Source organism: Lactuca saligna, chromosome 7 (assembly GCF_052625555.1).
Source record: "Lactuca saligna cultivar CGN05327 chromosome 7, ASM5262555v1, whole genome shotgun sequence".
Taxonomy (NCBI): domain Eukaryota; kingdom Viridiplantae; phylum Streptophyta; class Magnoliopsida; order Asterales; family Asteraceae; genus Lactuca; species Lactuca saligna.
In genome coordinates this window covers 38,409,317-38,431,257 of record NC_136423.1, presented here as the reverse complement: position 1 = coordinate 38,431,257, position 21,941 = coordinate 38,409,317, and the positions used below count along the sequence as shown (strand labels likewise).

Sequence of the window (21,941 nt, the reverse complement as noted above, 5' to 3'; positions counted from 1 at the left end):
AAATGAAAATACTATCTTAAAAATGTAAGGAAAAACATAATATTAACTAAAGATTTACAAAACCCCTAAAATGTCAAAACTTCCTGACCAAAGCAGTTAGTCCTTTACATTAGACCCAACATGTTCTATAGTGGCATTTATACGCTCTATATGGAATCCCATATATCCATGTACCATTGACCATCTATATGGCGCTCCATACATGACGTACCACATATACTATCAAAACCTTAAAAAAATATGGTTTTCCAAAAAATTACAAAAATTACCAAAACCTAACCCCTTTGACTTGCAAGGTCAGCTCAGAAAGCGTTTTTACATCTATTTAGATGTAATTGGGCATTACCAAAGTGTTAAATGATGTTACCCAAGCATCATCAATTCATCCAACACACCACATGTTCTACATTACCATCATCGGGTAAACCTTAGGAGACCCTTAAGAGACTAGGGACATAAAAGTAAGTTTTAAAGAGTTTTGAGATGAAATGTGTTATTTTAAAATAGAAAACTTTATGTTTATTTATTTATTATTTAGACATTTGTTCAGATGAAAACATGTACCATAATACGGGTAACTAAGGATATATAGTCAAACAACTAAACTCATTTTTAAAGTTTTCTTGATTAGGGACTTTTGCTTTTATACCAAGATGGTTTGCATCTTTGAAAGTTTCTTTGTTAGTAACCTAATTGAAATTGGTCTTACTTGAGGGATATAACGGTGGCATGTGGATTGTGGCATTGATCATGGCATACCATATTAATATTATACTATCATTCCCCCTATCACCACCATCAACCACCGAGAAAAATGTGGTTCATTTCGCATTTGGGTGCCATCGAAGTAGGCAGAAATAGTTAGTCACCACCATTGTTACAATTATCATTGATTATCGATTTGCCTTGAATTTACACATTGAGATCGACATATTGTTTGGTCACATGTATTCTCAAGTAATTAAGTTAAACTTATTGTTATTGACCCGTGAATCGGTTTTACACACCTACTTATTATTATTGTCGGTTGTTGGATTATCTAAGCATCAACATAATATTGTACACGACATATTTCACATTCGATTAAAAATACAACTCGCCATAAAGACAAATTCACAACTTTTAGAATACTTGGTCATAAAACCTTACGAGAAAATTGTTCCTTTTTTTTACACATTTGAGGAGATAATTCTATTAAATTAATTAGGAGTAAATTTACACAATAACAGAAATGGAACCAGTTGGGTCTCAGAAATAGTTGATTTAATTTAACAAAGAAGGGGGTCCTTTTTTCCTATCACATGCATGCATTAAACATAAAAAACCTGTTTGAAGAAATTTTCTTACCCAGCTGACTTACCAAGATGCTTGATTTATCATCATAAAAAAAAGTCACATCCATTCTTATAAATGCATGCCACATATGTGGGACCCATCTTCATAATCCACCATCCATATATATACACAATTACCACTCCATTCTTACATAAATCCGAAGAAAAATAACTTGTTTTTTTTTTAAAAAAAAAAAAAGATGGGAAGAAGTCCATGTTGTTCAAAGATTGGTCTAAATAGAGGCTCATGGACAGCTTCTGAAGACAAGATTCTTAGTGATTATGTTAAGCTTCATGGTGAAGGAAAATGGAGACAGCTTCCCATCAAAGCAGGTATGTAGTATGTACCCTACCCTACCCTACCCTACCCCCCCTACCCCACCCCTTAATGTATAAAAGTTTTGCAGGTTTAAAGAGGTGTGGAAAGAGTTGCAGGCTGAGATGGTTGAACTACTTGAAACCAGACATAAAGAGAGGAAACATTTCTTGTGATGAAGAAGATCTTATTATCAGGCTTCATAAACTATTGGGAAACAGGTGGGGGTGTACATTATGCATTATGAGTTGTACCATGAAAAATGTTTTGATGTTACTTGTTTTGGTTATATTGTATGTGTGTGTAGATGGTCACTTATTGCAGGGAGGCTTCCAGGGAGAACAGACAATGAAATAAAGAACTACTGGAACACAACTCTTGCTAAAAAAGTTCATGATCTTCATCATTATAATCAGAATCATGATAATTCTGGTTCGAATTCACATTCGAATTATCAAGAAAATGTTAAAAGGAAAGAAAAGGAATGTGTGAGTGTGAATGAGATGAAGACAACGGAATCAATGTTTCCATTCTTGTATCATGAAGAGAATAACAATATTATCCATCCATCAAGTTTCAATCTTGATGTGAATGAAGGTGGTAGTTGTTCTTTATCGAATGTTTTCAACATGGATTTCACAGATTCCTTTAATCTAAGTGATCAAATGGTGAAAGCAGATGATATGTTATCAGGTTCTTCAACTATTACTACTTCTCCAGATGTTTCCAAGGAAATTCTGGATTATTTTTCTTCTATTCCTGAAATTGGAGGAGAATGGCTATCTTCACTATGAATATGAAACTACTGTATCATTCATCTATTATCTTTTAATAAAGTATTTTTATTATAAATAGAGATTCAAAGGCTTACATTAGTTTCTAACTGATTGAGCAGTTGCTATCATCTGAAGCATGATTGTTGCATATTGAACAGCTGTGTGTTGCAAGGTGTATTGTCCAGATAAGCCAAACTCCCCAAAGTTTGGTTCCATGTGGACAAAATGACCTGCTAATGATCTTTTTGATAGAGCTTCTTGCCATATGTCAAAAAACTCACCCATGATTTTGTGAGACTTTTCCCATGAAGAAATTGGTCGATATTCCATCTACATAGTTAAATAAAAAGAGACATTCATTATACATTATAGATAGTTTTACAAAAAAAAGTTGAAAGAAATACAGCTTATTACCTCCATGACAATTCCCCTTAAACTTTCTGATTGAATGGAAACGACTTTACCCACCCTCAATTGGAAATCACCGAGTTGATATTGAAATCCCTAGATTATAATATAAGAACATTAATCAAACTATCAAAGGCGTTTTATTGAAATGGTTGTAAGATTAGGTGTATTGACTGAAAATGCTGACCTCAAAATTGAGTGCTACTCTAGTTTTGTAAGACTGGAGCTTTTCCATTATAGTCTGGATGGTGGAATCTGCTTCAAGAACTAATCTTTGTCCTCTTAAAACAAGGTAGTATTTGTTTGGTTGTTCAGGTAGTGATATTCCCAGAAAGTCACGGGGGAATTCTGATGGATTCGCTTGTTCTAAGAAGCAATTGCAAATCAATTATATAAGTAATACATGATAATAAACTCGAATTCATATATGTTCGTGGTTACTTGTGAAATTAAGGACATTTCAAACCAGAAACCTCGAGATTTACCTTTGAGAACGGGTCTGTAGAAGCTGAGTGTGGCTTTCCATTTTCCTTCCTTGACACCATTGATGCTCTCAACACACTGCGAAACTTCAGCTAGTATCTGACTGTTCACGGTGTGTCCCGCATTGGGCTGCCAGTGCAAAATCCTAAATTATACACATAGGGTCGATAATTAGTTCCAGAAAAACACAGATATATACATATAGATAGGATAGATCAGGTCTAGGTGTATCTAGGTGCATACACCTTCAATCATCAACCATGAACAGCAAAGAAACAGAATAGATAAAGCTTTAGAGCAGGTGTACTGTGATGATCCGATAGATTTTGGGGGTGGGCTCTAATTGTGCGACGGTGTGCGAAGTAGAGTCGAATAGAATTACCACTTTATAGGCATGGGTTGAACGAGATACAACGACGAGGAAAATGCCGATAATCGATACAGTGCAATGCTCCGATGTAGTGTTTGATGGAGTCAAATGCCCACAATCCTCAATTGCAGGAAAACCCTAATCTTTTAGGCAGAAACTTTTTTCCCAAACATTTTTAAAATTGTTTCGTTTTTTCCATATATTTAAAATTTAATTTTTTTTTTTTAGTCGGTGATGTTTTATTTTCGGACAAATTATATTTATTTATTATTTTACTTATTTTATGTTCATTAAAACTAGAGTTTTGCAACTTGTTTTTCGATTTTATATTTTTGCGTATTTCTGAACAATTAAAACTCTTATGTTTGGCATAAAATTTCAGTTTTTTTTATTTTTCTGGTTCGTTAAAATCCTTATGTTTAGTGAAAATTTTCGGATTGATAGGGTAAACCTATAAAAAAAAAAAAATACAAACCTTGCTTTAATGAACGAGAAACATGCAAAATGGTAAATTCGCACACTTCTCCCAAAGTTAAAGGCATGCAAAATGCCCTTTATTTTCTTGTATCTGTGCAATTAAATCTAACTATTTAGTTATGATCTTTTTAAAAAGTACTATTTCGTAATCAACCTAAATCAGTAGGACAAAATTTGTATAAACTCTGAAGTTACCTAATATCTTGGTTCCTCGTATCACCTAGGGATGAGCATTAGAACTAAGTATCTGCTTTGAAATCGGAATCGCTTCGAAACTGTCGGTTCCGGTTCCTAAAATTATGGAATCCCCTTAAGCAGTTTTGGTTTCGATTCTCATATTTTCGGAACCGCTATCCGTTGAGTACCCGCGCGGAACCGGTTATATATATATATATATATATATATATATATATATATATATATATATATATATATATATATATATGTTTGTGTTATTTAATCAGTTTAGAATATATTGGTCCACTTTTGTCCGTCTTTGCAGTTTTATTGACAAAAAGTTAATAAAGTTGATGTAGTCGGGTTACCCGCTCTTGGAACAGGAATCACCGATTTCGAGACTGCTTCAAAAAATTTAAGAACTGTCTAGACTAGTTTTGGTTTTGATTTTAACTATTGAGGAACCGCCGGTTCCGTTTCTTGCCAAATGATGTGAGTATTCGCCTATGTTCATCCCTAGTATCACCGACTACCTAAGACATATCTCATGTCTCTCCACCCACAGCACAAAAAACATTTGCCTATGCCATCCACCACTACAAATGAAAACCACCAATACAAACCTTATATACCACGACTACTTTCACATAATCCCTTTCAACCTCCCTCATCAACGCAACCACCATTTTCCTTCACACTCCCTCTCTGTGTGTGTGTGTGTAACCGAAAATACCTAATCCACCATTGATTTTCATTTATGTTTCCCTTACCGGTAAGACAACTCCATTCCCTCATCAATGTTACATAATGTTGAGTTTGGCTATAAGATAACTCCATTCCCTCATCAATGTTACATAGTGTTAAGTTTGGCTATATGAAATAAGGGTTTTCCGTAGAATATAAGACTTTGGTTTCAAAGTATCTCGAGCAATACACTTGAAATGTTTGATTCTTTCTTTTTCTTTCGCATGTTTTATAGTGTAGAAAACTGTTAGTTATAACTTTTGGACATTGTGGTTGTGATTTAGGGGTAAGCCTAAAAGATTGGTTTATGTGATTGTAACAATTTATCATATAATAATATTTCTTTCAAGATATCAATAGTTTTTCTCCGATTTTATAGTTTTCAACGTATATTATTGTGTTAAGTTATTTTTTTATATAATAGGGTTGTTGGGAATATTTGGGATCATTTCCAACAAAATGGGGATCGAAACTCCATTTTTTGGGATTTCTCAGTTTTAGAACTTTGTAGCATGCTCCATGGTTGCACATTTGTCTCATCTTCCACATCATAAACCAAATTTCTATTGATTATATTGGAAGGTGTCTATTCTCCAATTTTGAAGTTTTTCACATACATTATTGTGGTAAGTTATTTTCTATATTATTGTCATTCGGACGGTCGTTGGGATATTTAAGGCCATTTTCCCCAACACTCGTTGATAAACCTCCTAAAACCCTTACCTTTATTGTATTTTCTTTGATTTTCATCAAATGCATGTCCCAAAATGTACATTTAGTCATTATTTTTAAAAATTAAATCAGACCGCCGATGAGTTAGTTTTTTCTTGCATACTTAGTTTCTCTAGACATAAAAAGACCAATTTGCCCTAAATAATTTATTTTCTAGTTTTCTTTTATTCTTTTATCATTCTTTTAATTTAAAAAAAAAAAAGAAACAATAAATAAATTTATCCACATACCCACCCTTCCCCTTCATTTTTTCCCAGTGTTCTTTCCTCTTAATAATCAATAGAAAGCTCCCCTATTTGATAAATATCCTTAGGCGAATCACCGATGACTTTTCTAGCTCCACCTCATTTTGGTTCCAAGCTCATCTCACCACCTCTGATTCACCACCAGTTCTCCTCCTCTTGAGTCGACTTAAAATCGATCACACACACCATGTACAACCTCTTTCATACCATGTACAACCTCTACCACCGGTCGAACTCCAATTGCGATGGAGACACGTGATGAAGCAGAGACTATCAGTGGTTTGGCGGTAGTGATGATTTGTAGTCAAAGAATTTATGAGGAAAGATCGTTTGAAGGGAAGAGCTTAGAATAAGGTGTGTGAGAGGAGTTTTTAATTTTATTTATGTATTTTATAAATAATTGTAAGAAAAATAAATAAATCAACAAATAATAAAAAAGATAGAATACTCTTTTCATGTTTCGTAAAGGATGAAACGGAAAAACTTAAATTAATAAGGGATGATATGTTCGGCATTTAACTAAACGATAAACTGTATGAAATAATTTTTAAAAATATAAACTAAATATGTTTTCAAAATGTGGATGAGTATGAAAGTATGGACGAATTATGTAATTTACCCTTAAAACTAAATGGAGACGATTTGTATTGAAATTAAGGGCCAAATCCCTAACCTCAAACCTGAAATGGGCTTCAAAAGCCCAAGCTCAGAATCAACGAACTTGGATTTGGCGGGAATGCAATCTTGCCCTACAAGCTCTTCACGAATCATCTCCCTCGATTTAAACACCTAAAACCCTCACTGTCTTCCTTTCACCTTCATCTCAACATCACCGGACGCTTTTCTCCAATCAAGTAAGTCTAGGATCTCTCTATCTTTAGTTCAACATCCTAATTTCTGTCATCCATACATTTTTGCACACTATCAACCAATCGATCTTGATTTCACTAGAAAAAAATTCATAGAAATGACGGTTTTAAGGTCAAGGAAAGTTGTTTCCGTAGCTCAGAACGAACATTCGCATAAACCCGTTAAAAATGGGGCTCAAATCGAACCATCAACACCTGCAAAAGAAGTTGAGTCGACGAATAAGTCGTCATATGAAACAACCCCGAGTCCGCATAAGTTGGTTCAAAGCTCCGACAAGCTAGGGTCAGGGTCTGTTTCGAACCAAGAGTTGAGAAGGAGTGCACGACTTTCCTCGAAGTCAAGTTCGTGTAATTTTGTCGAGATTGTCGGTTCTAGAAGGAAGAGAAGGACTGTGAATCATGGAAATGGTGAATCTGGTGGCTATGAGAGTGATGTAAGTAATGTTAGGGCTCCAAGTGAAGCAAATGGTATGTTGGTGTCTGATTTGGGTACTGAAGAATGTGATAAAGATAAAGAAGAGATGCCGAGTGCAAAGAAGGTGAAGAATGGAAGGCTTCTGAGTCAAGATTTTAATGTCTTGGGTTCTGAATCAGTTCAAGAAAGTGATGTAGGAAATAAAAGCTTAAACTTAAGATCAAGTAAGAAGCTTTTAAAACCAGGGAAAGAACTGTCTTCTTGTCAGGATGAAAAGGGAACAGAAGAGGTAAAAAGTGAGACAGTCGTTAATGGAGTCAGTCAAGTGAGTCTTACCATTGAAGATAAACAGAAAGGGGCGTTGGTGGATTGTGCTGAATTGGGTTTAGAGAACAAGATAAAGATTTCTGATGCTGAAGAAATGGAGATTGATGATCTAAGTGATACCATGAAAATGAGTAGTAACATACACAAGATTGAAGAAAAAGGGAAGGGGAAAGTAGGTGAAGCTGATTCATCATCAAATATCAGTAATAGCAAGGATGATTCACATGTAAGCCTCCAACAGGAAACTGTTGAAAGAGCTGAAACTAGCACTAGAAATAAGGAAAGGTTTAAAAACATAGCAAGAGAAAATGCATCAAGATTTGCATATTTCTCAATTCAAGAAGAAAAACAAGAAGATGAAGATGAACAACTTGAACCACAAACAGAAGAAAATGGGGTGATGGAAGATTGGCCTGGTCCTTTCTCAACAGCCATGAAAATAATCAAAGATCGAGCAGCAAACACAGGTCAACAAAACAGTTTGACTTCAGAGATCCTTCCTTCTATTCCATTAACATGGGTTCCAAAAACAAAACCTGTGAAGAAGAGAGTAGCCCCATCACTTCAAGAATTATGCATGCCAATCATTGCTGAAAATGTAGATGCAATAACTTCCCTTGAAAGTGTCCCTGATGTAATTAGACACAAACTTACACAAAAACTTTGTGATTCTCGCAAAATGAACACTCATTTTCTTGACCTATTAGCAAGTGGGTCCCCTTCAGAGATACGTGTACATGAATGTTCATGGTTAAGTGAAGAACAGTTGACCAAAACCATTAACAAGACTGATATCAGTAAACTCAATGTAAATTCATTCCTTCCTTTTTAAAACCATATTTCCATCGTTCATTCTTACTAAAAGTTTGTTTAAATTTAGGTACTACAACTGGATCAATGTGGGAGATGTTTACCAGACTATGTTTTATTCACAACCTTGGCTCACTTGAAGATGTCTGAATTGACTAATTTATCCCTGAGAGGTGCATGTAGGCTTTCAGATGCTGGATTAAATGTTCTTCTTACTTCAGCACCTTGTTTGAGATCCATAAATCTTGGATGCTGTTCTTTGCTCACTTCTGAAGGAATCATAAACTTAGCTGATAAATTAGGATCGATTCTTAAAGAGTTGTACATCGATGAATGTTTTGGTCTTGATCCTATTGAAATTCTTCCCGCTTTATTAAAGCTAGAAAATCTGGAAGTTTTGTCAATTTCCCGCTTTGAAACTGTGAATGATTCTTTCATCAAACAGTTGGTGGGCGTTCGTGGCCACAACATAAAAGAGCTTATTTTGGCAGATTGCACGTGAGTTTTTTTTCTTCTTTTTTTACCAATTTTAACTCGTATTGATTTTTCAATTTCTATTTTTGAATTTTGTCAGGAAATTGACAGATAAGTCGTTGAAAGCAATTGCAGAAAGTTGTCCAGGGCTATGTTCAATTGATTTGACAAATCTGTGTAGATTGACTGATACTGCAATTGGACATCTTGCAAATGGTTGTAGAGGAATTCAAACAATGAAATTTGGTCGCAATGTTTTCAGGTTTTTAATTTTTTATCCATGTTTCTTATATTTTATATTCATAAATGAATTTTGTATAAGTTTTTGATATTTTGTAATCAGCGATGAGGCTGTAGCTGCATATATTGAAGCATGTGGACAATCTTTGAAGGAACTATCACTCAATCATGTTGATAAGGTATCATTTTGGTCTCAATGAAATTAAAAAAAAAAAAAAAAATGGTGTTTTTTTAATGCTTGTTGTCACTAATGTTATAAAAAATTTCAGGTTGCTAATCACACTGCTTTGTCACTTGCAAAACATGCAAGAAATCTACAAAGTTTGGATTTATCATGGTGTAGGAATATGACAAATGAAGCTGTTGGATTGATTGTAGATAGCTGTTTATCATTAAGAACACTCAAATTATTTGGGTGCACTCAAGTATGTATTTTTTATTTTTTATTGTGTTATAAATATATGAAATAAAGCTGACGTGAGGTTTATTTTGCAGATTACAAATGTGTTTTTGGATGGACACTCGAATGAGGAGGTGAAAGTGATTGGTTTAAAAGAGAGTGAAATAATAAAAAACGTTGAGATGGCTGATCTTCTACCATTGAGATATTCATCAGCAACTTAAAACATTTTGATGCCAACAAAGTTGTCGCCCAACATGGTTTTTGTTATACATTTGTGAATGTGATATCATGTTGTTGTCTTTTGGTATGAATGACTTGTTGTTTCATTTGTAACTTGAAAAGGTGATCATCATATTATGTGATAATATATTGGGTGAGATGGTTGATGTTTTGGTTTGTGACTTGTGGTTATGATTGTTTATGTATTTGATGTGAATGTGGTTATATCAATTATCAAAGGCTTGATATTTGACTAGTAAGTAACTTAAGTATATATATTTTCGTAGATGTTTCAATCCGATTGAATAAAAATAAATGATCATTTTAGTAAAAGTTAATGATTGCATAAAGAAAAAAGAGAGATTTAACTAATTTACTTCATTTTTAAAAAGCCATACTTAGATATACTAAATAATAATTTACATAAAAAATACATTTTCTTTATATATCAAAAAAACATACTTAGATGTACTAAACAATAATTCATTACATAATCAAATGAGTTATTGGAGTTGTCATAAAAAATTATTAGAATTTCGGAAATTAAGATCTTGCTGAAATGTTATTGTTTTTTACTGAAATATTGTTATTTTTTGTTGAAATATCATAAAATATTATTGAAATGTTATACATGATTAAATTTTCGGTATATAAAATTAGTTTATTTTATTTTTTTAATATTTGCAACATGCAAATGTTAAAAAACAAACATAATTCGTATTACAATTTGCAGCCGTTTGGTCCACCTCTTCTGTTGCAGAGGTAGTCCGCAGACTTCATGAATTTTTATTTCAAAAAAACAAACAACACCTTAATATTGCTATTACAAATGGAGGGTTTCTATAATTATGTCTTAAAGATTATTAGGTCAATTCCAATGGACCTTTAAAACACCAATTTAGAGGCTAATTTTACTCTAATCAACCTTCAAAAGTCACACCATTTTTGTGTTGCATTATTTTTAACACCAAATATAGAAGCTAAATGTAAAAATATCTAAAAACCATCATTTTAGAGGTTGGTTGGAATGAAATCACTAAAATGGTGCTACAGAATCACCATTTTGGTATTTATGGTTTGACAAGCTCCTAGATAATTTTATAGGATCATTTATATAAATTTCCTAAACATAGAGACTATTAAATAAAATATAACTTTGTACAAGTCCATTTGCTATAATTTTCTTAACAAAATTGCAAGAATGGTCAATGTGTTATGTCACAATTCGTAAGTTTGATCAAAGGTTTGGACTCACGCCAGTGGTCTAAAAGTTTGATTTTAATGCAAGTTTGGTCTATAATTTTCAAAATTTTTATAAAGAAATATTTGCCATTGTTATTTTACCTTTTTCAGTTTTTTTATTACAAAAATCAAAAAAGAAAAAGAAAGAAAAGGAAACACTCAACCTCTCCCTCACTCTCTCTTTCTCTTTCTTTCTCTTTCTCTCTCTCTCTCTCTCTATATATATATATATATATATATATATATATATATATATATATATATATATGTGTGTGTGTGTGTGTTTGTGTGTGATAAACACCCAATAACATATTCATAGATTCAAGAACACTCATCGTACACCACCACCACCGTTTGACCACCGTCCACCGCTACCACCGTCGTTTGTCACCTCCATCTCCACCTAAACTTTTCTTGCCACTTCATCTCTGCCAAAAAATCATCTAAAAAGCATATCTTATAAACACACATACATACATACATACACATAAAATCAGATCGTATGTACATGCATACACACATGAAATCAGATGAACACACATACACGAAATCTGATGAACATACATACGAAATCAGATGAACACACATACATACACATAAAATCCAATGAACATACACACACACACACACATGAAATCAGATGAACACACACACACACGAAATCTGATGAACACACATGCATGAAATTAGATGAACACACACACAAACACAAAATCTGATGAACACACACCCTAACCAAACCAGAACCTATCGATGAACATATTTGAAGCAAATATGACAACGAAAAGAAGCTCGAACAGAAAGAAGCAGATATACTTCGCATTTTTCTCATGTCTTTGTCGTCATCCCCCTGTCTCAGTTCATCACTCTCAACCATCATCGAGATTTGAAAGCGACATATGTGGCGACGATGTTAGGGTTTCAGAAAACGAGAAAGCGGCCGTTAGCCACATCCTCTCCTTGTTTTGTTGCTGCTTTATGTTTCAGATCGGTGGTTCATCAAGCTAACCTTCTTTAGCTTTGTTTCAAATCGATGCTAGGTTTTCACTTCAGGTAGGGTTTTGTGTGTGGTTTTTATTTCAAATATACCCTTCTTCATCTTCGTTTCAGATTTGGAACCAAGAACATACCCACCTTCGAATTTTGCATCTGAGTTTTATTTCAGATCCATAATCAAGAACCAAGGTCACCCATTGTATGTTTATGTGTGTGTTGTGTTCTACACTCACTGAACAATGTTCATCAGAGGGAAATAGAAAGTTAGACACACACACAGAGAGACTTTGATCTTGAAAGATTTCCCATCTACTCCAATTTTAAAAGTCGATTTCATCTGGGTTTGCAACTTAAAGATCGTTCTTGAGTTCTTGAAGTTCGTTATTTAGTTCATGAAATTGAGTTTGAGTCTTGATTTGTTAAGAACATACAAAGGGGTTTAAAATTTGTTTATTCATCAGATTTTTTTGTCCATCTTCATGTTTGATCAAGAAGACCCAGAAAACCCAACAAATTTTGATCATCTTCATCATGTTTATGCTCGGGATCTGCATCCTCATCTTTTCATCTCAGAAACATGAGTTCAAGAACAAATAAGAAAGAGAGAGATGTATTTTATTTTTGTTTTATTTTTAATTGTTATAGTAAAAGAAAATTAAAAAAATAAAATAATAAAGGGCAAATCTATCATTATAAAAAAGTTTAAAACACTTTGGACCAAACTTGCAACGAAATCAAACTTTTGAACCATTCGTGCGAGTCCAAACCTTTTGGACCAAATTTGCAAGCTGTGACATAACACATGAACCATTCTTGCAATTTTGTCAACTTTCTCAAACATACAAACCATTAAATAATTTTGCAAAAAATATAGACCATTAAATAGTTATACTAGAATCATTTCTATAGTTTGGTTAAATTTTAGACAAAATTGTAAAAATGGTCCCTGTGGTATGCAAATTTTTGGGGTTTTAGTCCAAACAGTGACTTTTTTGGACTGGTGGTCCTTTTAAGGTAGTTTGCTTGTGATTTTGGTCCTTCGCTAAATTGAAAAGACTAAAATACCCTTTTGATATATTTTATATGTTTATTTCTATTTAATTTAAGGTTTTATTAATAAAAAATATGGGACCCACCTCTCTCTCTCTCTCTCCAAACACACACAACCCCTAAAATACCGTTGGATACTTGGATTCATGCTTTTCCTTCTCCACTGCTATGTCGTCGATCATTGGAACCAAAATGCTATTTCTTCACCTGCTTCCCCTTCTTTTTGTATTCGGTCTTCAAAACCTCACCACCACTAACATCCCTCCACAACCTCCACCGTTGCACCGTCCTGATGTGGGTGGGGAACTCATCAACTCTGTAACAGGAACAACAACGGAGCACCATCCTCCTACGTATTTCTCCTTTGACGTGGCTCATCCATCTATAAGAATAGGAGATGTTTCTGAAGTAGCTTCTTTTCCAATCTACACGCTGGAACCCGATAATAACTCCATTGATATTGAATCTGTACAGGATTGTGACTGGATGAACAAGAAATCAGATACAAAACCTACATCACATAAAAAGAAAAAACCTCTGTGAAAACCTAGAAAATGAAAACTCGGAATGATCGAGAAATCTGAAACCGATTCCAAACTCAACTTTTTAAACGGGATGATTTGGAGACAATCTACACACATATAATGGAAAACAACATGTTAAGAACTTAGGAAATCTAATTTCAATTGAAAAATTCCACCGGAGCAATTATGCCTTTGCTCTACGTACCGCCGACCACGGTGGCGTGTGGTAATTGTTCTTGGTCGTTTTGGCTTGATTTCGACAAAAAAACGGGAAGGATAACTTGTGGATCTCAAATTAAAGTAGATGGATCAATGAGGGATCTTGTTGGAGGTTGAAAACAGTCGTGAAATGGGGGAAACTTCCGGTGGGTTTTTCACGAGATTCACTTAGCGATTAGGGGTGTCAACGAGTTGTTTTCGATCGATAGTGGGTGCAGCTAGAAATGATGCTCTCCAGGGGTATTTAGGTTTGTCTGTTGTCGAGAAAGAAGGAAGAAGTAGGAGTGCAACGGAGGCCAACAACCTCCGGTTGCTGCTTTGTTTTTTAAGGGAGAGAGAGAGAGAGAGAGAGAGAGAGGTGGGACCTTTTTTATTTTTTTAATTGTTAAAATAAGTAAATAAATATTAAAATTTAAGAATAATGAAAGAAAAATGAAAAATAAATACCCCAAGGGTATTATAGTCATTTCAATTTTCGGAGGGACCATTTTCACATACAAACCACTCCAAAAGGACTACGAAACCAAAAAAGTTACTGTTTGGACTAAAACCCCAAAAATTTGCATACCACAGGGACCATTTTTGCAATTTTGTCTAAATTTTATAAAAAAGTCCCTATATTTTGGTTCTATTGATAAAAAAAATCACACAGACACACACACACACACATATATATATATATATATATATATATATATATATATATATATATATATATATATATATGTAATTTAACCATTGAAACCGGTAAAAATTTGTAGAATAACCCTTGTAACCGGTTAGTACCAGTTTTAAGGGTTAAACTGCAAATAAAAATAAAAATAAAAATCATGAATGACTTTTTTCGTTATTAAGGTTAGAATTTAAGGGCTTTTCTACAAATTTTCTTTTTTTATATATACTAAATTTATTTGAAAAAATATGTTTATCAATGTCTTACATTTTGGGAAGGTATTAATAAAATAGGTGAACAATAGTGATGATGGTGGGTCGGTGATGAAGGATGTAGAAGGTGGGTTGGAGATGGTGCTAGTGGGGGCTACTTATGACGTTCGATTGTCAAAAGATCTTTGGTAAGTGGTAGTTTTATGGTAAAAGTTTTACACTCGAGACCTAAAAATTCAACAATAAAGTTGCATTTGATTTAAAAATGCAATTCTTGCAACAAATCAACAAGATTCTCTTAAGTTATATAAGATATAAATGATATATTTATAATTAATTAATTATAGAAATGATATTTATTAAAAAGAATCATAAAAATTCTAAAAATGACATAGATTATCATTATTGAGTTTTTTAATAAATAAATATATTTTTTTAAATAAATTTAATATATATAAAAAAAAAATCAAAACATTCATTAACCGGTTATAAAAGTTATTTTGCAAGTGTTTATTGGTTTTAATGGTTAAATAGAGCTAAAAACTACTATTAGACAATATTGTAAATTTGTAGTAAATTAGTTACATTTTTATAATTTAGAAAAAAAAATATATTTCTCCTTGGATTGATATATTTCTATATGAATCCCTAAAATTGTAAATTACATAACAATCTAATTTTGTTTAATCTGCTAGCGGGTAGCTCTTTAATTCTAGGTGTCAAAAGCTTAAAGCTGCGAGCAAAAGGGCTATGATCTGGTTTTGGGTATTTTTAAACTAGAAGGTGATACATTCATGCTCTCTCATTCTTTACGTTCACTCTTGGAAAAATTTCAACCCCTTTTCTCAACCCACTTTCGTTTCAACGAACTTCTTGATTCTTGTTCGTCCCTTTCACAATTGAAACAAGTTCACGCTCTCATCCTCACTAATGGATCCCACAAAAGTCTCCCCGTATCCACCAAACTCATCAACAAGGCGGTTCTTTTATCGCCAACAATGGAATATGCCCGCCAGATGTTCGACGCAATGCCCCACCGAGACGTCTTCCTCTGGAACACTTTGATTCGGAGTTACTCCCACCTGGGGCCTTGTAAAGAAGCTATTTTTACATACAGAAACATGCATCGGAGTGGATTATCACCCGATACCTACACTTTCACTTCCGTGGTGAGATCTTGTGCCATGGTATCTGCTTTACAGGAAGGTAAACAAGTGCATTGTAACGTGATTAAAATCGGGTTCGATGTAGATGTGTACATTCAGAGCTCCTTGGTGACAATGTACGCCCAAAATGGGGAACCTTTAGATTCAGAACAAGCTTTTGACGACATAGTTGTAAGAAATGTGGTGACTTGGACTTCAATGGTTGCAGCTAACGTACAAAATGGATATTTAATCAAGGGATTGAAGACTTTCATTGAAATGATCACTTCTGGAACTAAACCAAACGCTATAACTCTTGTGAGTGTTCTTCCTGCTTGTGCAAGTTTACAGTTTTTGAACATGGGAATGTTGGTTCATGGATTAGGAGTCAAACTCGGGGTTGACTCGTATATTTCTCTTACTAATTCTCTGATTGCATTATATGGTAAATGTGGTAATGTTAAGATAGCTAGAGCTTTATTTGATCAAATGGAAGCTCGAACACTGGTTTCATGGAATGCAATGATTGCTTCTTATGAACATAATAATTCCAATGAAGCAGCAATACAACTCTTCAATACAATGCAAGAAAAGAATATAAGTTTTGACAATATCACAATGGTGAGTGTTATTTCAGCATGTGCGGGTCTTGGATCATTGGATATGGGTAAACGGGTACATGAGTTAGTGAAAAGAAACGGTTTGGATTCCAATGTTCCAATTACAAATGCTCTCATAGACATGTACTCAAAATGTGGGAGTTTGGATTTAGCTTCAAATGTGTTTTACAGTTTATCTCATAGAAGTGTAGTCTCATGGACTTCAATTATTTCGGCTTATGCATCTCATGGATATGGGAAAGAAGCAATGTATTTGTTCTCAAAGATGAAAGAGGAAGGAATTAGACCTAATAGTGTTACATTCATGGCTATCTTAACAGCTTGCAGACATTCAGGACTTATAGAAGAAGGAAAAAAGCATTTCAAAAGCATGTCAGAGGACTATTTTATCATTCCTGGAATAGATCATTGTGTTTCCATGGTTGATCTTCTTGGGAAAAATGGGGAACTTGTCGAAGCTTATGAATTCATTCAGAATATGCCAATTCAGCCAGATGTAGATGTTTGGGTAGCTTTACTTAGTGCGTGTAGAATCCATGGGGATATAGAACTCGCTAATAGAATTTACCAAATTACCCCTCGAAATGTTGTTTGTGATGTCATTATGATTGATATGTACGCTGGAGCTGATATTTGGGGACATGTTGCAAGATTGAGAACATGTTTGGATGAGAAGAAGATGAAAAGAATATGTGGCCATACTTTTGTAGCTGGTTTTTGATACAATAATGGAGAATATATTTATATATATGTATACATTTTTTTATTCCATGTAACAAAGTAAGTATGTTTTATCTCCTGATAATTGAGGGGTAGCTAAATCAACAATCTTGAATCCTATTTTTTTATAAAGTTCTTGTGCAGCTATGTTCTTCCTGTGCACATGCACATACACTTGTTCTACACCTGTAAAGAAAAAAGAAAAAAAAAAAAAAACAGATCTTGGTCAACAAGTCAAACCTCTTTACAAAGTTTATGACTATGAAATCTGACCATCTGACATGGCAGTGTTAATGGCGAAATGTAACATGTTTCTTGCAATGCCTTGTCTGCGTGCTGACTTGGCGACACATAAGTTGGCTATATAACCGTATTGTTTTTTTGGTTCTTTTGTTTCTGTGTTGAAGAAGATAGTTGCTTTCACTTTTTCCTAAGTTTCAAGATTGTTGTTAGATTATCTACAGTTGGAATTCGTGTTTATGAATCAAAATGGTATTTTACCAAATTACCCCTGGAAAGGTCTCTCCATGTAAGAAGGGTCGGATGCTTACATCAAGGGTTCCAACTACACTTTTCAGTACAGTATGTCTCTCACTCCCATTTTCTTTCTTTACCTTTTAGGAAAAATAATTTAAATAAATAATAATAATAATATATGAAATAAAATAAGATTGGGTAATTATACCGTTACAATGCAGGCACTTTTTTGTCCATGTTTTGTTTCACATTGTCGTTTTAGCGCATTAAACTCCTATATAAATGTGAATGAAATATTGTTAATATTTATAATCGAGGGCAAAAGAGTAATTAAGATGTTACCTGCTCTGTAAATTTCCTTCTGTAGCTATCAGCAAATCTGTGTTATTGAAAAGATTTTAGCATAAGTTGAATTCATGTATTTTTTTTCTTTATATATATTTTTGTTATTGTTACCTATCATCTTTCCTATCTTCCAAGTGGGTTTCTGCCCTAAGCCATGCTGCTGCCCAATATTCTTCATCGAGAACTGCCCGACGTGCAACAAACTGCCCGAATTCATGTTTCTTGTCTTGAACAAATAGTTGATCATGGTGTTGCAACCGATCAAATTGAAGATTTGTAGTTTCTGATTTACAAATATAGTTTTCTTGAATCTTTAATGATAAATCTTGTTTTTTTATCCCCTGTGAAGATCCTGAGCTCATTGTCCTGTTTAAAGAATGTTATGAGTTTGATATCTCGATAGAAAGAAAGGAAAAAAGAAACTGACATTTTGATGATTGATGGGTTGGAATGGAATCGAGGATTCCGGAGTCCATAGTAGGGTGGAATTGTGAAACGGGGTTTGTGGATTCCGATTGTTGTCATTCCTTCAAGCCCCAGGTGAAGAAGAACATAAAAGTCTTCAACTTTATTGTTCTTGAGAAAAGATGAGACAAAGCCACAAGCATAAAACCATTAAAGAGAATTATGGTTTGTTGGTTAGGAAGATTAAAAAACATACAAAAAAGATACTAATTTGTTGCTTAACACAATCACCTACCTGCAAGGTGGGCCCTCTTGGAGTTTAAAAAAGAAAACTTGCTGTCATGGATTTATTTATGTAGATATTTCGTGTGCTATTGACCAATTCATTTGTATATAAAAAGTTTTTGTTTTTTTTTTTTTTTTTTTGCTAGAGAGAAAATGAAGTGTATATTCTGCAACACAAGAATAAAAACAGACCCTGTAGCAGATTCTTGAAAGTGTTTATTTTGGATAATTACGAAATTGCCATCTGGGTTTGATGGTTATGGATGTTGAAAAACGAGAAACATTGTTATTGTGTGGTGTTGGGGGTATTTTTGACTTTTTGGTTGAGATTTGGTTGGCAATTGGCATTGATCGGATGTCATGAGGAAGGCTTTTTAGCCACCACTTTTCATCCGAGTATCCCATCCTTCTTAGGATATTATTTTTAGGGAAATTCACAAAACAAATGATACAAAAAATTCCCCAACTTTTCATTGAATTACAAAAATACCCCCAATAAGTACTTAATATTAAAACATGACAAATAAATAACGTTTTCAAAATGATTCGTTACATAACCAGTAACAACAACCATTTTGATTCGGTTTCACACAATCACAAACAAAACATTTTCAGGCTTCAAAATCCACTTTCATCTTCTCCAACTCTTTCCCTTTCATCCCTACACCACCAATGACCACCGATTCCTCCGCCACCCTTCTACTCCTGCTCCTCCTCATCGCCGCCTCCATTCCTTCATACTTTCTCACCCAACACCAATGCACACCACAGCTCAAACAGAAAACACCCACCTGCAACACAAACATCGCCACCAACACCCCACACTCCACCCTCACCAACGCCATTGCTTCTCTCGGGTCTCGTGGTGATTTCAGCATCGAAAGGCTGGATTTTTCATGTGTAAAAAGGGCTAAAATTGCAAGCATTTGAGCAGCCATGGAAGCTATGAGGAGGGTGACATGAGTCATGAAGCAAAAGTGAGAGAAGAAACCTATAAAAGACGAGAGGAGAGAGATTGAAGAAACCATGATAAGTGCCCAACCCATTGAAGTTGGTGATGATTTGAGGATGAATGTTGGTGCTAATGAAGCTGCAGAGAGGATGAAGAGAGTGAAGTTCAGGCATGCCAGAACAAGATATGGAAAAGATGAAGAAGAAGAAGAAGAAGCCATTTTCAAACAAGATCTTGTGTTTTTGTGGTTTCAAGATTTTGAATTTTATACATGAAGAGATTTAGCCGTTGTGGATAAAAGGGTCCCTTTCTCGTGTTGAACGTTCAGATTTCATGATTATATTTCTTCCTTTATGTCTGTAATACACACAGTATTTGGCGAAATGCTAAATTCAAATTTTGAAATCCTGAAAAGAGTGAATAATTGTTCATGTTGTAATCTTGGGATAACTACAAAAAAAAAAAAAAAAAAAAAAAAAAAAAAAAAAAAAAAAAAGAAATACTAAAACGATATGATTTGTTTAACAAAATGAGAATCTTTTAAACAAAACAATCATAGATTTTGGCATAATGTCAATTGCGAATCACAAAATATTTTGCCATTTGGCTTTGAATAATCTGTCCTCATACAAGTAAATTACTACTTTACCATTTTGTTTTGAAATGATGCTAAATAACAAATAAATATTTATTTCAAAACTATTATAATAAAACCATAAATGTATCTACAATTACAAAGCTTTTCAATGAGAATTTTCTGGTAGTCTCAACAACCCAAAAATCTTTAACATATGTCCAGTATAATAAAGCTTTTCCATTAAGCTTATTTGTTGGTGTATTTAATAAACTAAAAGGAATAAACTATATCAAATATGAAGAGAAAAAATCACACACCAAGGATAGAACTGCACAATCAAGGTTGTCAAGATAGAGATCTTATATAGGATCGTTTTTTGATTTTCAATATCATGATCATAAAATTGAATCGGAATCAAAAAATTTTACAAAAAACAGTTTAAAAAAAATATTTTTTCATCCACTGACTAACAACAAATAGTTAAAAACCTGAAAAATACATCATATTTTATTCACTTAGTTAATCAAAGATACAATATATATATATATATATATATATATATATATATATATATATATATATATATATATATATATATATATATATATATATATATATATATATATATTAAATAACAACATTCTTATTATCTTACGATTCTACCTCCAATCTCACCAAAAAACGATTCAAGTATGATCGAGATCAAAATACCTATCTGGTATCGTGGGACTATATAATTCTACAAATATGATCGCAATTTTAACAATTTTACACTGCACAAACTTATTGAAAAAAATTTACGGATGAAAAAGCTTTCGCAATAGGAGATTGACTTTTTGACCCAAAAAGATTTTAAAAAGCTCATACTATGGGTGTGTTTGACACAAAGCGTTTGAAAGCTTCCAGCTTTTGACAAAACGCTTTAATTTAAACAAAAAGTTTTGTTTGATAGTACGAACATTTATCTTTTAGTTTAAACAAAACGCTTCAAATTTAAAAGCTACTTCATGTAACGTTTAACAAAACACTACTAATCTTTTTAAATCAATTTCTAGAATTTCCCTTCAAAATATGTTTATATATTTATTTATTTTAAATGATTATCATTTTATGTAATTTTACATATTCAAAAGTTTCTCGCTACTTTTGTCACTCATATAAAAAAAATAAAAATTACAGCTTCCTACTACCAGCTACTCTCACCAAACACACCCTATGGATGCTCTAGTAGTTGTTTGTTTGATATTAATGTAATTATGAAAGAGTCTCAATATATAAAGTGGCCAACCTTTCACTTAACTCACTAAGATATATTGTTTGTATTAAGTAAGAAAAAAACAACCTTTTATATATATATATATGTATGTATAAAGTTTTGCATCTATTAAGTTCATTACATTAAGAAAAAGCATCACCTAAATGGTTATAAACTTTTAGATGTTGCTTTTTCTCCATTAAATTATGTATGGATATGTCAGAACATAAAGTTGTTTTATATACAGAATAAGCCATGTAAATGTGAGTAAAGGATCAATTTAACCTTGCATTCAATAAACCAAATTTCACAATATACTACCATGAGAGGAGTTAGAAGAAAGAAAAAGGACAGCTATGTAAATGAATACCATCTTACTAAATTAAGCCGAGTTTTTTGCTTAACCTGTTAAGTAAGTCATTAAG

General features: G+C 33.3%; 5 protein-coding genes and 1 pseudogene across 7 annotated transcripts; 3 read left to right on the top strand and 3 right to left on the bottom strand.

Annotated features, from left to right (window-relative positions):
- Positions 1-1,502: 1,502 nt before the first annotated feature.
- Positions 1,503-2,510, top strand: LOC145004777 (uncharacterized). The gene is made up of 3 exons (XM_078963765.1): positions 1,503-1,667; positions 1,742-1,871; positions 1,958-2,510. The coding sequence occupies exons 1-3, from the start codon at positions 1,535-1,537 to the stop codon at positions 2,442-2,444; spliced, it is 750 nt and encodes a 249-aa protein (XP_078819891.1). The 5' UTR covers positions 1,503-1,534; the 3' UTR covers positions 2,445-2,510.
- On the bottom strand, positions 2,155-3,868 carry LOC145004778 (mediator of RNA polymerase II transcription subunit 20a-like). Of its 2 annotated transcripts, none has more exons than XM_078963767.1 (6): positions 3,700-3,868; positions 3,320-3,462; positions 3,022-3,200; positions 2,841-2,930; positions 2,522-2,756; positions 2,155-2,438 (listed from the first exon to the last, which is right to left on the bottom strand). In XM_078963767.1, the coding sequence occupies exons 1-5, from the start codon at positions 3,711-3,713 to the stop codon at positions 2,523-2,525; spliced, it is 660 nt and encodes a 219-aa protein (XP_078819893.1). In that variant the 5' UTR covers positions 3,714-3,868; the 3' UTR covers positions 2,155-2,438; position 2,522. The 2 variants fall into 2 exon arrangements, with proteins under 2 accessions (XP_078819893.1, XP_078819892.1); XM_078963766.1 differs by having other exon boundaries at positions 2,155-2,409; positions 3,700-3,867.
- Positions 3,869-6,766: 2,898 nt separating this feature from the next.
- On the top strand, positions 6,767-9,996 carry LOC145004776 (F-box/LRR protein). The gene is made up of 7 exons (XM_078963763.1): positions 6,767-6,916; positions 7,014-8,481; positions 8,554-8,981; positions 9,058-9,219; positions 9,301-9,376; positions 9,467-9,622; positions 9,693-9,996. The coding sequence occupies exons 2-7, from the start codon at positions 7,030-7,032 to the stop codon at positions 9,819-9,821; spliced, it is 2,403 nt and encodes an 800-aa protein (XP_078819889.1). The 5' UTR covers positions 6,767-6,916; positions 7,014-7,029; the 3' UTR covers positions 9,822-9,996.
- Positions 9,997-15,399: 5,403 nt separating this feature from the next.
- LOC145004502 (pentatricopeptide repeat-containing protein At3g12770 pseudogene) lies at positions 15,400-17,450 on the top strand (annotated as a pseudogene).
- On the bottom strand, positions 17,181-19,027 carry LOC145004503 (Acyl-CoA N-acyltransferases (NAT) superfamily protein). 2 transcript variants are annotated; one of them, XM_078963436.1, is made up of 8 exons: positions 18,743-19,027; positions 18,470-18,618; positions 18,154-18,408; positions 18,040-18,076; positions 17,906-17,971; positions 17,730-17,834; positions 17,494-17,650; positions 17,181-17,406 (listed from the first exon to the last, which is right to left on the bottom strand). In XM_078963436.1, the coding sequence occupies exons 2-8, from the start codon at positions 18,565-18,567 to the stop codon at positions 17,264-17,266; spliced, it is 861 nt and encodes a 286-aa protein (XP_078819562.1). In that variant the 5' UTR covers positions 18,568-18,618; positions 18,743-19,027; the 3' UTR covers positions 17,181-17,263. The 2 variants fall into 2 exon arrangements, with proteins under 2 accessions (XP_078819562.1, XP_078819563.1); XM_078963437.1 differs by lacking the exon at positions 18,743-19,027 and having other exon boundaries at positions 17,772-17,834; positions 18,470-18,734.
- A 151-nt stretch (positions 19,028-19,178) lies between these two features.
- Positions 19,179-19,948, bottom strand: LOC145004505 (Putative membrane lipoprotein). Its single transcript, XM_078963438.1, has one exon. It carries the CDS (start codon positions 19,902-19,904, stop codon positions 19,344-19,346), a length of 561 nt encoding a protein of 186 aa, XP_078819564.1. The 5' UTR covers positions 19,905-19,948; the 3' UTR covers positions 19,179-19,343.
- Positions 19,949-21,941: the final 1,993 nt, after the last annotated feature.

What these genes read in the sequence shown, in the direction of transcription:
- LOC145004777 (XM_078963765.1), top strand. Translation starts at nt 1,535, where the DNA reads ATGGGAAGAAGTCCATGTTGTTCAAAGATTGGTCTAAATAGAGGCTCA. An exon ending in ACAGCTTCCCATCAAAGCAG is followed by an intron (nt 1,668 to 1,741) that starts GTATGTAGTATG and finishes AAAGTTTTGCAG; the next exon opens with GTTTAAAGAGGTGTGGAAAG. An exon ending in CATAAACTATTGGGAAACAG is followed by an intron (nt 1,872 to 1,957) that starts GTGGGGGTGTAC and finishes ATGTGTGTGTAG; the next exon opens with ATGGTCACTTATTGCAGGGA.
- LOC145004778 (XM_078963767.1), bottom strand. An exon ending in GAGTAGCACTCAATTTTGAG is followed by an intron (nt 2,931 to 3,021) that starts GTCAGCATTTTC and finishes ATTATAATCTAG; the next exon opens with GGATTTCAATATCAACTCGG. An exon ending in TAAGGGGAATTGTCATGGAG is followed by an intron (nt 2,757 to 2,840) that starts GTAATAAGCTGT and finishes TTAACTATGTAG; the next exon opens with ATGGAATATCGACCAATTTC.
- LOC145004776 (XM_078963763.1), top strand. Translation starts at nt 7,030, where the DNA reads ATGACGGTTTTAAGGTCAAGGAAAGTTGTTTCCGTAGCTCAGAACGAA. An exon ending in CTGATATCAGTAAACTCAAT is followed by an intron (nt 8,482 to 8,553) that starts GTAAATTCATTC and finishes GTTTAAATTTAG; the next exon opens with GTACTACAACTGGATCAATG. An exon ending in TTTGGTCGCAATGTTTTCAG is followed by an intron (nt 9,220 to 9,300) that starts GTTTTTAATTTT and finishes TTTTGTAATCAG; the next exon opens with CGATGAGGCTGTAGCTGCAT.
- LOC145004503 (XM_078963436.1), bottom strand. Translation starts at nt 18,567, where the DNA reads ATGACAACAATCGGAATCCACAAACCCCGTTTCACAATTCCACCCTAC. An exon ending in GAAGATAGGAAAGATGATAG is followed by an intron (nt 18,077 to 18,153) that starts GTAACAATAACA and finishes TCAATAACACAG; the next exon opens with ATTTGCTGATAGCTACAGAA. An exon ending in ATGGAGAGACCTTTCCAGGG is followed by an intron (nt 17,651 to 17,729) that starts GTAATTTGGTAA and finishes CTTGAAACTTAG; the next exon opens with GAAAAAGTGAAAGCAACTAT.
- LOC145004505 (XM_078963438.1), bottom strand. Translation starts at nt 19,904, where the DNA reads ATGGCTTCTTCTTCTTCTTCTTCATCTTTTCCATATCTTGTTCTGGCA.